This window comes from Dendropsophus ebraccatus, chromosome 3 (genome assembly GCF_027789765.1).
Source record: "Dendropsophus ebraccatus isolate aDenEbr1 chromosome 3, aDenEbr1.pat, whole genome shotgun sequence".
Lineage (NCBI taxonomy): Eukaryota > Metazoa > Chordata > Amphibia > Anura > Hylidae > Dendropsophus > Dendropsophus ebraccatus.
This window is the reverse complement of record NC_091456.1, coordinates 93,811,960-93,830,089: the sequence shown is the minus strand read 5'-3', so window position 1 is coordinate 93,830,089 and position 18,130 is coordinate 93,811,960. Positions and strand designations below refer to the sequence as shown.

General features: G+C 43.8%; 1 protein-coding gene across 1 annotated transcript in view; it reads left to right on the top strand.

Annotated features, from left to right (window-relative positions):
* The window catches only part of YJEFN3 (YjeF N-terminal domain containing 3), a 102,920-nt gene that overhangs the window by 83,997 nt on the left and 793 nt on the right, over window positions 1–18,130 (top strand). The window contains exons 4-5 of the mRNA XM_069963501.1: window positions 14,542–14,655; window positions 14,943–15,093. Of these exons, the coding sequence (XP_069819602.1) occupies window positions 14,542–14,655; window positions 14,943–15,093 (265 nt within the window). The remainder of the gene's footprint in view (window positions 1–14,541; window positions 14,656–14,942; window positions 15,094–18,130) is intronic.

Below are 18,130 nucleotides of genomic sequence, written 5' to 3'. Positions count from 1 at the left end.
TCCCTCTGACGCCGAAAACACCCTGGGGGCCATCTTTATACGGGGACTAGTATATGGGGTATGTAGTGGTGTAGTGTCAAACTTTATTCAATGTAGTGTGGTGTAATGTAGTGTTTTTTACGTGTTTTTTTACAGTAAGTATAAAAAAAAAACCTACGCCAACAAAGGAGTTGCTGATAAATGCCGCAATGTGCGGCACTTATAAGCAGACCGTGGCAGTAGGATATAGAAAAAAAACACCCTACGCCAAAAAGGAGGAGTTGCTGATTAGCAGCGCACTTTCGTGCGATGCTGATCAACACTCAGCGGCGATAGGGTGCGGAAAATAGAAGAAAAAAAATTTGGGAAAAAAAAATAATTTTTTTTATATTCTGAATATCCCTGTAGCTGCTGATAAGTGTATTACACATATCAGCCGCTAGGGGGCAGCAGAGCGCAAAATCCGGAAAATGACGAGGCTGGAGCCGAAAATAGCCGAAAGAAGACGACGGGGACCGCCGGAAAGACCCGAAGACCGAACGGAATGACGGAGGACGCCGCGAACCCGGAAGACGCCGATCAGGAGCCCGGGACAGGTGAGTAATGTACAAATACCTGCTCTGGACCCCTCGGCTACCTAGCTGAGGGGTCCAGGGCAGGTATTTACTATTTTGTGGGACTCTGATCGCCGTGCCACCGGCCCCGATCGCCGTGAACGGCCGGCCGGCCGTTCACGGCGATCGGGCCGGTGGCACGGCGATCAACATTACTTTTTACAGTAATGGCGGTCGGTGCCGTCCTCGGACAGCACCGACCGCCATTTTTTTCCGGGTCATCGGGTCACCGATGACCCGGAAAGGTTCCGATCGCCGCTATTGGCTGATCTGAATTGATCAGCCTATAGCAGCGATCGTAAGCACGGGGGGTGTTAACCACCCCCCGTGCCGTGAAGCTAAGATGGCCTGCTATGATTTATAGCAGGCCATCTTCCCCGACCGCTGTGTGTGAACACGCAGCGATCGGGGAAACATCGGGCGTAAATTTACGCCCTGATGCGCTAAGTACCATGGCGCCAGGGCGTAAGTTTACGCCCAATGTCGTTAAGGGGTTAAAAGGCCATAGCACTTGCTAATGCCGGATTATGCGAACTTTTTTGTGAATACCTAAAACAGGCAGATTAAAAAAAAGGCGCATCTAAAAATGTTCACCTGTCGAATACTGGTTCATAAATAGAACTTCCCTTACGTCCCATTGGCATCACAACATATGGGGTAAATTCGCCCCTGCGAGCCCCTGGGACGAAGGAATATTTATTGAAAAAATAACAATTAAATTTTAATCCCCTCCTCCATGAGGTATAAATAGGCTCCACCTCCCCCTAGACCTCAGTCTTTTTTTACTTCGTTGCTGTTAGCCCTAGGGGACTTTGTCCCTCCTCCGTTTTTATGCTTTGTTAACCTGTTGCATTCAGGTTTTCTCTCCAGGTAATGATTGCTGGGATGCCGCTGGAGCCGGTGTCCAGGTAGTATCCTGATATTTGCTTCTACAGGTCTTAGCTTTTAAATTTTTCTTACCTAAAGCGTCTTGGAACGCACTCTGCGTGTCACCCGAGCGGCTGGCTTTTCTTCCAGTCGCGTTCGACTGTGGAACGCATCGGCGCTGCGTGCGTCTCAGCACTGCGGCATCAGCGTCATGTCACTTCCGGGGGCCGGCAGCGGCGCGCCCTCTCTGCATGCCGGATTAGCTGTGTGTTCAAGGCAGAAGGTAAGCTGTTGCTACCTCTAGGTCTGGCTGTCTTCCTCTGGAAGGATTTTCTGTGGCTCATTTGGATCTAATAGAAAACATCTGAGTGCAAAGTGCTGTGATCTCTCTTCTATATACTTAAAAGTAAGTGTTGCTGCCACCTAGTGTCTCTTTCCGATATCACTCTAGCCAGGCTAGTGGTTTATATGTATTGTAATACATTGATTATTTGCAGATGTCTGAAATGGAGACCAGTCCTGCTGCTGGCAAAAGACCTTCTAAGGAAGCACTTCATGTGCCGAGTGTGAGACTCCACTACCTGACGGCTATGGATACCGTAGGAGGATCATTTTTTCCAGATATAAAAAATATTTATAATGCCTAAGTACGCTGTCCTTCATGCAGACCTAAACCTATGAGGAGCCTGATGTTCAGGATGTAGTTGTATGGGTCAAGGACTATGTGCAAAAGACTTTAGCGGCTAATGAGATTCGCCGCCCGTGTCCTAAGTTTCAGAACAAATTTATTTCTCTCTCTACTCCCAGCCTTTGAGTATATTACTTTATGGCTGTAGGATTATGGTCATTTTCAGTTTTACTGTGATTGATGAAGTTAACTCATCATCTTCTTCTGAAACCTCTTCTACTTCTGAAGATGAGAAAGAATTATTCAGGGGGTATTTCACAGCTGATAGAATTCACAAGCTCTGCTAAGCTGTGCAAGCTGAAATACACCCTGAGGAAATAGAAGAGGATAGGATTGGTCCTCCTCAAAAAAGCCTAGGGCTTTTTCTGTGGGTAAGACTTCATTGTCTATGTTACAGGCGGAATGGAAGAAACCGGAAAAGGCTCCGGGTTTGAGCAAGAGGTTTAAGACCTTATATGTTCTCAAGGAAGAACAATGTAAGGACTGGAATGAGCCTCCAAAGGTGGACCCGGCCATAGCCAAACTGTCAAAATGTACTGTGCTGCCTGCGGAGGACGGATCCAATCTTAAGGATCCGATGGATAGAAGGGTGGAGGTAGCCCTCAAGAGATCATATACGGCAGCGGCAGCCCAAGGGGCAGTCTCCATTTCTTCTTTGAGGTTTCTAGAAGCCTAAGAAGATGGCTGACCAAGGTCCAGGAAAATTTAGAAGGTAGAGCTAGCAGGGACAAGGTCCTTCGCTCCTTAAAAAAGGTCATTATGGCCATTGACTTCCTCTGCGATGATGCATCTCAGGGAACCAGGTTAGCGTAAAAAAACTAGTACGCTCTCAACCGCTGCCGAAGGGCGCTATGGTTAAAACCCTGGGTTGGAGATGCTAACTCCAAAATTCAGCTCTGTAATATGGAGTTCCAGCCAGGTAGGCTGTTTGGCTCTGAGCTGGATAAATTAATGGAGGAATTGTCTGACAAGGAGGGGAAGTCCCTACCATTGTCCTATAAGAGCGGTGATTCCTTTCGCAGAGCAAAATCTCCTCAGTGAGGCAAAGGGAGATACCAGTACAGAGGTCGAGGAAGAAACTATTCCAGAAGAGGTTCCGGGAAGCAGCAGAATAAGGACACCAACAAGAAACCAGACTTCTGACGCAGAAGCTGTCCAGTGGGAACACTTCTGAGTTTGTTTCTCCCTGCCTGGGAAGAATTAAGAAAAGATCACTGGGTGTTAAATATTATTCAAAATGGTTATGTCCTTCATTTATCATCTCTTCCTCCTCCAAGATTTCTTCTGTCAAGAAATCTTAAGCCAGAAAGACACTTAGTCCTAGAGACAGAAATTCTTTACCTCCTTTCCATTGAGGCTCTAGAGGATGTTCCTCTATCTGAGATCGGTCAGGGAGTTTACTCCCCAGTGTTACTAGTGCTGAAGCCATCCGGAAATTGGAGGCTTATTATAGATTTGCGATATCTCAACAGGTGCATCGTAAAGAAGACGTTCCACATGGAGAACATAAGATCGGTAAAATCTATCCTCCAGGAGGGAGATTTTATGGTCACCATAGATCTACCGGATGCATATCTTCATGTACCGATTCTGAAGGCTCACAGGAGAGCCTTCGCCATCCAAATCCAGGGGAAGGTAAGACACTTACAATTCAAAGTCCTTCCATCCGGAATACCTCCGCACCCTTTGTTTTCACAAAGGTAGTGTCAACATGATGGTTCGCTTCCGTTTACAGGGGATAAAGTTATCCCTTACCTGGACGATTGGTTGATTATGACTCAGACTCAGGATCTTCTGAGAGTTCAGTTGAACTATGTCCAGGACATACTTCAACAATTAGGTTGGCTTATCAACATAGAGAAATCAGACTTAATTCCTAATTCCTCCTCGTCAGGTATCCATAAGAACATAAATGCGCTTTCTAGGGCTCCTTGCCTCAGCTGCGGACGCGGTGCCATGGGCGTTATGGCACATGAGATTTCTTCAGAGAGAAGCACTAACACTATGGAACCGAGGACTGAAGGACTTGGATGCGATGATGTTCTATCGACTCAAACAAGACATTCTCTAATGTGGTGGAGACAAGTTAAACATGGAGTTTTATTTTCAGAACCACACTGGATAACCATCACGACAGATGCTTCAGGAACAGGTTGGGGAGCTCATCTGACAGTCATCACGACTGCAGGATCTTGGAGTCAACAGGAATCCGCTCTGCCCTCCAACGTGAGGGAGCTCAGAGCGATTTACCTAGCTCTTCTTCATTTTTCTCCTCCTATTTTACAGAGAGCAGTCAGAATCCGGATGAACGACAGGACCTGTGTGGCGTACCTAAACAGGGAGGTACCAGATCCCCTTCTCTCCTCAGGGAAGTAGAGAAGATTTTTCTGTTGGGCAGAAACCAGAATAACCAGACTCTCTGCGATTCATATCAGGGGTGTCGACAATATATTGGCAGATTGAGTCGAGGCCTGACATTACCGGGGGAATGGTCTCTCTCAAGGAGAGTGTTCATTCAGTTAACCCAGAGGTGGGGGCTTCCTCAGAGAGACCTCATGGCATCAGCAAGCAATGCCAACTTGAGGAATTTCTGTTCCCTTTACAGGGCAGACAATCCCACGGTAGTGGACTCAATGACAATACCATGGACATACCAGCTGGCGTATATCTTTCCTCCCATAGCCATGATTCCCAGAGTTTGACGAAGATCAATCTAGATCAGTCGTCAGTAATAATAACTCCCTTCTGGCCGAAGGGGTCATGGTTCACCCTGCCCATGAATATGAGCAGAGGGGAATTTTGGAGATTACCTCTGCATCCGGATCTAATATTCCAGGGTCAACATCTGTGCAGGAATCTTTCCAGCCTCAGCTTGACAGCTTGGAGACTGAGAGGACCATATTAGACTCTAGTTTTTCTGAGAAGGTATAGTATACTCTTTCTCACGCTCGTAGTAGCACTACAAATAAATCTTATGCACGTATTTGGAAGATTTTCAAGATTGGTGTGCAAGCAGGAGTATTGATGGACTTAAACCTTCTACTCCACAGTCATTGGAGTTTTTAAAGGAAGGCTTCTATAAAGGATTAAAACCTAGTTCCATCAAGGTGCAGATAGCAGCCCTCTCTGCACACCTAAACTCACGTTTCTTTCAGATCTTGGAGGTAAAGAATTTTGTTAAGGCTAGACTATGCCTAACCTGGTAAAGCAGGTAGACCCATGGGACTTATCCTTTGTGTTGAGACGCCTGTGTCTTCCTCCCTTTAAGCCTTGGGAGGAAGTAGACTTCAAGTTAACATTGAAAGTTTCTCTTTTACTAGCCATTACCTCTGCTAAGAGAGTTGGAGAACTTCAAGCCCTTGGCTCCGCACCTCTATACGTGATTTTTTTTCTCAAGACAAAGTTATCCTTAGGTTCCTTCCAGGATTCCTGCCTATGGTGGCTTCATTTGCCAACATCAACCAGCCAATAGTATTGCCTGTATTTCTCCTACTGGATCATCTAAAGAAGACTTGGATCTTTCTTTATTGGACGTATCCAGAGCTATCAAGATCTATCTACATAGAGTAGGTGATTTTCGTAAAGACGAGAATTTCTTTATCCCTTTCGCAGGAAAGAACAAGGGGAGAAAGGCTTCAAAACCTTCAATATACAGATGGATCTGTGACTCCATTGCCTTATGTTACTCCTCTGCTGATCTGGATCCACCAGAATTTACCAGGGCTCACTCTACTAGAGCTGTGGCCTCCACTTGGGCAGAGCGTGCCGCTGTGCCACTTGAGGACATATGCCAGGCAGCTACCTGGTCGTCTTTGACTACCTTTGTGAGATATTTCAGGCTGGATACTTCTTTCTTGTCAAGAACAACCTTTGCAAGATCTGTTCTTAATGCGGACGTAATAAATAACCCGCCCACTGGGGATAATGCTTGCTAATTCCCCATATGTTGTGATGCCAATGGGACGTAAGGGAAGCTAAAATTATTATGTTAATTTGTTTTCCCTAAGACCCATTGGCATCACAAGACTCCCTCCCTGTGTTTTATGTTTCTTTATAATTAGACTGAGGTCTAGGGGGAGGTGGAGCCTATTTATACCTCATGGAGGAGGGGATTAAAATTTAATTGTTATTTTTTCATTAAATATTCCTTCGTCCCAGGGGCTCGCAGGGGCGAATTTACCCCATATGTTGTGATGCCAATGGGTCTTAGGGAAAACAAATTAACATAATAATTTTAGCTTAGACCAAAAAATGGGTGAAAAATGCAATTATTCACCAAAAATTAGGAACAAAACCCTTGATAAATGTCCCCCAATGTGTTTAAAATTGCTCAATTCCCATCCCTATATCCATCCAGTGCTGTATTAGTGTGGTCTGCAGATGCATCAATTGCCGAGTCGGGATCAGCGTCAGTCCAACCCTGAGCACTGGCCGGCACAGTACAAAGGATCTCCCCTACGTGACCGCAGTGCGCGCCCGGGGGGAAGGGGAGATCCCCGCCACTAAACACGAGTGATGGGGGACAAACACTATTTAAATATAGCTGTCAACTTTGACCGCTGCATTTTAAATAGTTAATTAGCCGGGAGCAGCGATCGTCCGCACCCACTAATACACGCGCTACCCAGCTGCACATAGCAACCGTGACCGCATTGTGAGCCCTCTCTGTATACTCGTCCTGCCTCATTAACAGGTTAAAGTCCTTCCTTTATATTTCCAATCCATTTTTAACACACTTCAACCTTTATGAAAATATACTATATTTGAATAGTTTAACTCTATACAAAGTAATTTTTTACCTTTGTGAAATACACTGACCTTTTATCTAATTCTGCCATAAAAATCAGTAACTTTGTTTTAATGTTTTTAAAACAGGGATATGACATGCAAAAAAGAAAAAGACATACCAAACATCTGTATTTTTAGCTGTGTGCTTCTATTGTCAACATTTTGTGCAGTACTTTTTATTATAACAACTCCTTCCTTTAGGCCACGTTCAGACACTGTAAAAACAGTGGCCGATCTGTGACATGGCCGTGTCACAGAACGACCACTGTCTGTGATGTTTACCTGCCCAGTACTGCAGTACTGACTGGGTGAACACCATTTCATGTTAATTGGAATGCTGGCACTTTCGGGTGTGCCCGGGCTCCAATTAACCATAGAACACAATGTAAAGTACGACCGTGAGTTGTACTTTACATTGTGTGCACGCGCTATTTTGTGCGGCCTCTGTTCACTGAATAGCAGACGCACAAAATAGACATGTGGGTTTTCTGTGAGGCTACACGGAATCCCGGCTGTAGGGTATACAGTGTGTATACACTGCGGCCGGTGTTCCATAGAAAATAATGTTCACCTACACTGTCAATAAATAGCAGCTGGTGTTGTAATCTGCAACAGACATTATTTATTGAAAAAAAAAACAGTGTGTGAACATGACCATTAAGTTATTTTAATTTTTCTGTGTTGAAAAATAACTGAAGAAACAGACACACTGACTGGCAGACATAACATTCCTATCTATCTCGTCAGTGCTCTGGTAATGCTATTGTGTTTGATTTTAATTCCAGCTATAATAGATTGGAAATCTAAAGTGTAGTATATGTCACTATTATGTAAATAACACATATATAAGTAAATTGTCTGGTAGATTAAATGCATGTAAGGAAATGTTTGAAAATTAGTTAGCTTGTCTGTGGCTTGGCAAAATAAAACCCTTATATCTGATACAGTATAGTGTACAAAATATCACTTCACTTTAAATTATCAAATACCCAACCACGTGGCTGCTTCATTACAGCGCGGCACATATTCATACAGTTCCCCCACAGGCATTCCATGTCTGTGTTCTGTTTGGATCGTGTGAAATCAGCCTTACAGTCCCTACATGTTATAGTCCAGCCGGGAACCAAAATCTCTGCTTTTTACAATCCATGCAAGATGTTTTTTGGAGTTTAAGAAATTGTCCCATGAATCTGATAATTTTGTTGCAGTTATGTGTTTTGCAGGGGCACTTGTAGGCTCGCCGCAAACCCCCCCCCCCCCCAACCGGCAGTAGAATGGACCCTGGACTTGATGTCAGCACCAGCCAGGACCACCCTCCTTCCCTCTATACCCCTCTGATCTCCCTAGGCCGCCCGAAGCACCCGTCCCCCCTCTACTGCCCTCTCCTCCACCTTTTCCTCCCTTCCGGATCTCACCTCACATAGCTCTCTTCAGCAAAGGGATCCCCCAGCAGGCGCAGTGATGACATCATTGCACCTGCTGGGGCATCCCCCCGGCAGCTGACAGGCAGGAGAGAAGAAAAGAGAACGAGAAGAGAGGAAGGCCGGCTCCCTGTCTGCAGGATTAGGTGAGTATAATGTTGTTGTTTTTTTGTGTGTGTGTTGGGGCAATGTATGGGGGACACTATTACTATGGAGGGCACAATAGGGACATTATTACTATATGGAGGGTACAATAGAGGCATTATTACTATATGTGTGGTGGGGTGACAGAGTCTCTTTAGCATAAATAAAGTTTTGTTTACTCTTAAGTTACTGGAAGCAGGTAGCAAATTATATAGCTTTGCTATGATACAATACTTTACACTTGATACTGCGGCCCATGCGGCACTGCAAAGAACTTACATGTCAGTTTTCTGCGGCCGCAATTTAGTGAATTGCAGCGGCAGAAAGACCTGTCAGTTCACACAATGAAACGAGTGGCTCTGGCTTCATTGTGTGCTATGAGTGTTCTGTTGCAGGCGCGCGCTGATGTGCCCGCATCAGAACATTGCGGCCGGAAAGATCATCCGGTCGGTACTGCAGTACCGGTTGGGATGATCTTTGCAGAGACCGGCCGTTCCGTGACCTGGCGGGGTCATGGAACAGCTGGTCTCTTACGTAATGTGAACATAGCCTTATACGAATAGAAAAGAAAAAAAGGACCTATGTTTACCCCAGTGTCCATCTACGGGTCTCTGGTGTCCCCCACTGGTTGCAGCCGCCTCTACTTTCTTACTGAGCAGAGAATGACAGCCTGCTCAGCCATCTTCTGAGTGACAGCCCGCTCAGCCAATTACTGACTGACGGAGACAGGATAGCAATGTGACCAGTGATTGGCTGAGCACTCTGTCACTGTCGTCTAAGTCGGAAAGTTGAAGTGGTTGTGATCAGTGGGGAACACCAGGGCAGCGTGGACAAGTACTGTAAGTAGTGATGAGTAGAGATAAGCGAACCGGGTTCTTCGAGTCCATCCGAACCCGAACTTTCGGCATTTGATAAGCGGGGGCTGCTGAACTTGGATAAAGCTCTAAGGTTGTCTGGAAAACATGGATACAGCCAATGACTATATCCATGTTTTCCACATAGCCTTAGGGCTTTATCCAACTTCAGCAGCCACCGCTAATCAAATGCGAAAGTTCCGGTTCGGATGGACTGGAGCATGCTCCAGGTTCGCTCATCTCTAGTGATGAGCAAACTTGCTAAACCACACTTAAACAGCTAAATGCATGCAATCGTTTATCTGTTTTTCGGACAAAGCCAAAATTAGCTTCAAAGTTTGTCGAACCTGCTGAACCAAACTTTTAAAAGTTTGCTCATCTCTAATTTTAGAACCTTTGTAAGTTTGACCATTTTGCTTTACAATTTTAGTAGTAAATTATTGTCAATCACTTTATAATTATTTGGGTTCTGTTTAGGATTGAAAATGATTTAATTGTTCTATCTGTAAATTCTTCTTAGCTTTAAACAATAAAAACCGCTTTAACAATATTTATTTAGTCATTTATAATCCACTCCATTTTAATTTATTGTACCAATACCATAATTATTTGTGGGGAGTAAATAGTTTTTTAAAGGCACAAACTGAGAAAACTGATAAAATACAGTTGTACTTGACCAAATGAGTCAAAATCTCTAATGTATTGTACAAAATTTTACCATACCCGCTTCATTATTAGCTCAAAACTTGGAGCCATACAGTATATTACAGCATTTACTAGATCAGGGATGTGAAACTCAAGGGCCTCCAGCTGTTGCAAAACTACAATTCCCATTGGACAGCTCAAGCCTGGACAGCTACAGCCAAAGGTTTAGGTGCCCAGGCATGATGGGAATTGTAGTTTTGCAACAGCTGGAGGGCCACTGTTTGACACCTGTGTACTAGATGTTAGTTATTGCTTGTAAACAGAGCTGAGCGAATACTAAAATGCTCCAAAACTCGTTACGCGAGTCAAGTATTTTCTGGAGCTGAAGTGCTTGATCCTAGTAACGAACCCAATTAAAGTTAATGAAAGACTCAAGACTCAAGGCAGAGAGGAGGGTGTCTAGTGCACTTGAAAACCACAGAAAGTGATGTCAACACCATGGAAATGGACCTGGCACAAAAGGGGGAGCATGCATGGACACACTGAAGACTCCCAGGCCCCTGAATTATGCCCCTTTTACATACTGACACTATTGTGCACCAACACCCAAGATAAAGTCCAATTTAAAGTGGGAAAAAGGGAGGAAGCACTCTTTCCTGGACATTTACTTGTATATGACCCAAAAAGGAAAGGAAAAGCTGTCCCATCTCTCACCTTAGTTCCCTCTCACAACCGTCAGCTCTGACAACTGTATATGCCATAGACAAGGGGGAACTCAAACTACACCCACTGGTAACTATCAAGTGCAAGGGCTGTCAAAAATTGAAAGAAAAAAAGGAATCCCATACACCCTTCATTACACATAAAGGAGGGCCTCATGCACATACTGTAAAAATTTTGTACAAGAGCCTGGTGGCGACCTTTTTCATAATTGGGGAAGAGAGCCTAGTGGTGACCCTGTAAAAATTGTAGAAAAGAGCATGTTGTGACCCACCTTATAAGTGTGGGTAAGAGCCTGTTGTAACCCTCATTAGAATTGTGGGTAGGAGCCTGTTGTGACCTTGTTAACAATTGTGGATAAGAGTCTGTTGTGACCCTCTCAAAAATTGTGGGGGTGAGAGCTTCTTGTGACCCTCTCAAAAATTGTGGGTGCAAGGCGGGAGAAAAGTGCTCATTGAGGAGAATGGCCTACATTCCGGCTACTTCTGTGCTTTGCTGACATGTGACGGTGCGTGCTGGTGGTGTCAGCCTGATGATGGTGGCTCCACTGATTATCTTCGAACGGCACAATTTACAAAATAGTTTGTCTTCAGCACTTTCATCAAAGAAATGCCACACTGCAGAAAGCCTCCTCCTCCGTGAGCGGTGCTCCAGGCAACACTTGCAGGACCACTTGCTATGGCCTGCCACATCAACACCTGCTTGCGCTTCTCTGCACTAAGTAGTGGTGCACTGCATTCCCCTGCTAACCAGGAGCATAAGCCATGGTGTTGTTGTGCCTCAGCAGCAGGCTCTCTTTCAACACGCCCATGATTTGTGCCTGCACCCTCATCAATATGCCCACATCTTCGTCTTTTTACATTCGTTTTTCCCATGTTTTGGTATTGTGTTGTATTAACACAGATTACATGTCGTATACTTAGTCGCCGCCACTAGACTGTCACACTATGACACTGCTTAGATTGTTATGGCTGGTTAAAGTGCTCAATACAGTGAAATCCTATGTGCATTGCCCCCTGCAAAACATCAATGTGCAAAAAGGTCCGGAGAGCCTCAGTTACGAGTCTCAAAACATGGCACAAGCCAGATATCCCTTAAGGGAAGGACCTAGCAAAGGAATGGCTCTTGTATGGAGACCACCAAAACCACCATATTAAGTGGCCCCTTCAGTCAATATACAACTCAATTTCGGGTCTGATAATATGACCAGGGAAATACCAGCCGTGTCTTTTTGGCTGGTGTCCCTGAGACCAGTGAGCTGTTTGCCATATACAATACTGGTATATTAAATGGAATTGTATGGACTACTAGCCAATTTATGCCCTTTACCTTCTCTGTCCACTGTAAGCTAACAGACCACACGCGATTTTAGCATCTGGAGACCGCATGTTTATTGGCTGATTAAAGGAGAAGTCCAGCCAAGAAGTAAAAAATCATTACAGTCAGGGAGTGTGGGGGGGGGGAATTAAAAAAGTTATAGTCATCTGTCCCGGTGCCTGCACAGAGCCGTGTCCCACTACTGGACCCCGCCGGCTGCCTTCTGAGATTCCCACTGGCTACGTTATGACCTGGCTGACGGATGTCCCGCTCAGCCAGTCAGTGACTGGGGTGGGACAACGCTGCAGTCACTGATTGGCTGAGCGGGCTAAATTCTACCCATCTGTGATGTGGAACCCAGGTCGTGACATGCCCAGAACTGGGAAGAAGATGACAGCCAGCGGGGTCCAGGAGCTCTGTGATGCCGTGCAGTGTAGGCACTGAAAGTGGTAAGCATAGTGTCTTTTTTATTATCCCACCATAGCCTGTCCATAATTACTTTTTACCCCATCACTTGACTTCTCCTTTAAAGCCGCCAAACATGCAGGGAGGAGACTATTAATTTTATTTGAGCATGCGGTACTTGTTCAAGTACTTTCAGGTACTGGGATATTCGAGTGAATAGTCAGTTCAAACAATCATGTTTGTTTACCTCTACTTGTAAATTATACATAGGGAGAAATCTGTCAATTATCAACAAATGGGTGAGAGCAGCAATGCTAACAATGTGCTGTGCACTTTTAAGCATAAGTGTTTGTATCCTACATTTAGCATAAGTTACAGACAGGTGAAAAGATTGTTTCTGTTGCTGTATTATGGGACCCTCAGTTAGAACAGCATAACCAATCCGATATCAGGGTCGGGACAAGGAGTTCTGGTGCGCTAGGCAAAGAAGGCAAATTGTGCCCATGCATACATACATGCACCCTCACTCATACGTACATACATACACTCACATACACCCTCACTTACTTATACACACATACATGCACCCTCACTCAATCATACATACATGCACACTCATTCACACATACTTACATACATGCACCCTCACTCACTCATACATAAATACATGCACCCTCACTCAATCATACATACATGCACCCTCACTCTCTCACTCACACATACATAGATACATGCACACTCACTCATACATGCACCCTCACTCACTCACTCATACATACACACATACATACATACATACATGCACCCTCACTTGTTCACACACACATACATACACACACACACACACACTCACACATACATACATGCACCCTCACTCACTCATACATACACACATACATACATACATTCATACATACATAGATACATGCACCCTCACTCACTCACACATACACACATACATACATACATACACACTCATACATACATAGATACATGCACCCTCACTCACTCACTCACTCACACAAACATGCACACACATGCTCAGTTATACACTAACCTCCTTGATACTGGTCTCACTGGCAGACATCCTGGCTGTGCAGGGTCAGGACCTCAGATAAGGACAGCCATAGTCAGGCAGTGGAGACAGCTCTGCAGGGGGCCTTTCTGTTGATGACGCTGTACAGGCTTGTGCTGTGTGTCCTCTCCTACCCCATCCCCCGGACCCGACAGCCAGGGCAACCTCAGGGACAGCAGCAGACAGTGGACGATACACACAGTGTAAGTGATGTTGTGCATCCTATACTGTTTGCTTTTCTACCACAAACCCGGCTACCGGGTTCAGGCTTGTGGAGGCCCCTATGTGGTGGATAGAATAGCGCCAACTGTAATTCACCACCAGATGGCGCCCTAGGCCATCTCCTGCCTGCCTGCCTGATTGTACCGACCCTGTCTGATGTTCCCTTTACCCAATGTAGCTACTACCTGCTCTGGCTGCATTGATAAAAAGTCAACAATATATATCTCCCCTTTATTTGAAAATTGGTTTCTAAACCATACAATGTATAGAATGCCTATAAAGAATAAAATGATTGACTGATTAAACTGTAATTTGGGAGGGCATCAAGGAGGAGCATTGAGGTCTGAGTGCAGTTCAGAATGACCCTTCTAAATGTCCTTTTTAGCATGATGCCAGGAAATCTATACAGTCTTCCACCTTCAGTTTTTGTTATAGAGTTTCAAATTTCTTTAATAGCTACACTTATCAATGTTTTTCAGCAGTGGGAATAATTCTGTCTATATTGGGTAGCAACATTCCGTACTGCACAAAACAGTTTTTTTTTTTTTCTCTTCGTTTTATTTTTAAATAATTAAAGTATTTGCTGTTCATTGCTTATTCATTCCATAGGACAAATGTCTAAATCTAATTAAACTGCTTTACATGTCCGCAGGGTTTCAGGCATATAACATGGCTCTTCATTAACATAGAACATCTATTTTTGCCTCTTAATTGAATAATTATATTATGTAGTTGGACACCAGCAGGGATGGTAACTGCTGTCTTTTTACTTGTAATAAAATCTTGAGATTTTCTTTTCTAGGACTATGAACCAACAATATTCTATCCTAAGAGATCTGTTGATAGTGTCTACAAGGACTTGACAATTCAGTGTGAGAAGATGGACATTCCTTTCCTGTCTTACCTTCCAACAGAAGTAAGAATGAGATGAAAATAATAATAATAATAATAACAATAATATAATATAATATTTCACATACAATTACTTTAGGCTAGGTTCACACATCTTTTAAAAGCCGTTAGGTGGCTGTCTTTATTGATGGCCATCATTTTGAGATCAAATAACAGACGTTATTTTGAAACTACGGACCTTAAAATCATGGCCGTCCACAAAGACAGCTGTCGAACTGCTTAACAAAAACGCTTAAAATAAAGAGTATCATTGTAAGTATGGGCAGTTGCTTCTTATATTTTATTTTTCAGGTGCAGCTAATCAATGATGCATACAATTTGGTGGTGGATGCAGTCCTGGGCATTGAAGAAGACACTGGGGAATTGAAAGAACCATGGGTAACAATTTTGGCAACAATTAAACAGATAAAGATCCCAATTATTAGTCTGGACATTCCTTCAGGTGAGATGCTGAAATTTTATTTTACCATCCATATCAAAACACTGTACGATGTGAAAAGAACATTTTTAATACAAGATATCATTGTAAAAAGTTATAATATTCAGATTTACGACATGGAGAGAATGAAGCTCATCACATCACACCTATGGCTGACACTAATGCCACTGGGCTACATTTAAAAACCAATGCCAGGATGTTGGTATATAATTTGATCAAACCATATTGCCCCATGTACCACATGCCGGTCTCCTGGTTCACATGGGTCCCTACACTATCTCCACACTGTCGGTCAGCGATCGCTTTACGATTTACGTTTAGATTAAAAACCTTCTTATAGGCATATAGTACCGGCACTACTCACTGGGCACAGGTGGATTATCAGGCTAACACGTCTTGAAGCTTTGGATGAGATGTCTCGCCCACGGGGTGCTCCCCTTTTGAAAATAAACGGTACTTTAACAAATCTACATTAGCGGAGAAGAAAGATGCGGGGGCACTCACCGTTTAGATGCGTAGACTTTATTTCATGTGTGCTTTAAAATACAGCAGGTAACATCTGAAGCGGGTGCAGACACCAAACACTATACACACGAGCTCGTGTGTATAGTGTTTGGCGTCTGCACCCGCTTCAGATGTTACCTGCTGTATTTTAAAGCACACATGAAATAAAGTCTACGCATCTAAACGGTGAGTGCCCCCGCATCTTTCTTCTCCGCTAATGTAGTGTTACGTTTAGATTAGATTTAAAATAAAATAAAATAGATTTAGATTACAAGTTGATGTAAATGGGCCTCACTTGTCCAAGCTGCGCTCTGATTGGTTGCTATAGACAAGAAAAACAGTTTTTCTTTTAGACGTTGGTTGTGAGTATCTCAGAGCCTCGGTGGGTCTTACATCAAACAAGTTGTTCTTTTATTCTAATCAGAATCATGCCTGCCACTCAGGGCTGCCATTTTGCCTAAGCTCCTTTTAACATTATTTAGTAATATGCTTGACAGCAAGCCTCATGGCCATAGACAACAATAGACAAACTCTGTCCCCTTAAGATAAATGTGAAACATTGCTGAGCGCACTCTATGACCTTTGAAGAGGCCATTGCACAGGGAGCTGCTATTGTTTCCTCTATCTACTGGTGTCACATGCTGTTGCAATGCTGTACAGATAACTTTACAGCTACCTCCTCCTATAACCATTTACACAACAGGAAGTCTCAGCTTAGTTTTAGCCCCAGTGGTGAGACTGAAAACGGGAAGATTTTAGGATTATTTTATAATATAGATGGAAAAATGGAAATGTCATAAAATGTCATAAAAATTCTTAATATATTTAACATAAAACATTATTTAAACAAAAAGTAATTTTCTGATAACATATTCCCTTTAAAAGGACCCTTCTCAACAAAGATAAGACAATTTTCCATGCATAATAACATTGAAAACATTAGTCATTCAGCTACCAAATAATACCAGTAAATAAAGATCAACTATTGAGACCATAATTATTAGTACCATACTTTTACTGACCAAATCCTGCATAAAGAGACCAATAATACCAGTATACATGGGGCAGATATTACTGTCATACAATGACCACTACTGTTACTGATCAAATCCAGTTTATTAAGACCAATAATGCCAACAGAGAGACAAATATTACCACAACATAATTACTGATACCACCACATACCAACTAATTCCACCACTGTTGAATAAAATCCACAGTAGAAAGACCAATATCACCTCATACAGTGCATTTTTATCCAGTGACTCACAGGGGACATCTTCTGTGAGTGACTCATAATCACTTGACTCTCGCATCTTCTCTCGCTGTTCAGTCCTCCGTCCCTCAGTACTCTGGTGGCCAAAGCATTGAGGGAGAGAGGCCTCTTGTGGCTGGAGACACAACACACTCGTCAGGAGCATTTGCAGAGATTTGCAGCATCGGGGGGAGGCAAATGATGCAGGCTCGGGGGCCCCGTCTATTGGAGAAGCCAGTTACTGGGCCTCCTGATGCGCTGGCCCCAAAAGCAGTGGTGTGGTCTGCCTCTGTGGCAGTTACGGTACTGGTCAGTATTACAGGGCAGGTCCTGCTTGGGTACTCACATGGTATTTCATCAGTTTAGGGGGCAGTAGTGTAAGATGGCAAGTATGTTCTAATGATGAGGAGTACAGCAGCTACCTTCAGGTGGAGGAGTTCCTGCTGAAGAAAGGAATATAGTCCATGAGTATAATGCACTGCTAACCTGCTACCCGTCAATTCATTCTTGAAGCTTCCCAGGGCTGCTTCTAGAGAGTTTAGATGGATAATCCTGTCAAACACACAAATTGGAAAGGCCCTTTCACCACCACTCTCCAGAGACCATAATCCAGAGGTATTGTAGGCTGCAGCAGTAGTCCGGTTTGGGGAGTCTCTCCGGCTTCTCACTGTCATTTGACGGGGTACAGAGCAGAAGATTAAGGAGGTTTGAGATGGTGAAGGATGGAAAGTGTGGGAAGAATGGGATTGTGAGGATAAGAGAGATGGTAAAGCACGTCTTTCCTGGCTGCTTGCTCGGTCACACCCCTGCTCTTTGTTTCATTTTACGTGTGCTTGACTAAAGAACTTTGCTTGTGATAAATAGTGATCTTTTTATATAGACTCAGCTTCATACAAGCTATTGAGGCAGTGGCAACTAGCCATAGACGGAGAGTTTATTCTACCAGCGAAAGAAAACATTTCCCAATTTAGCTTTTCACAGTTTAAAATGAAGTTGAGATATTCTACTTAGATTAAAATATTGTTAACCATGTAAAAAGAGCTCAATGGCCCAAGTGTGCAAGGCCCAACATGTTTTCCTCTATAGCTACCTAAACTTAATGGTTTGTTAAATGACCTAACTAGGAAAAAAGTTGATGTTTACAAGTTTACTGATTTAGGAGAGCACAGGTCAGTATTATGGGGTCCGTCCTTCTGGTTTTGATGGCACTCTCTGGAGTAATGAGCTATGAGAAGAGAGGCAGTAGACATGATGTCATGAGAAAACAAACGCTTGCCAGGC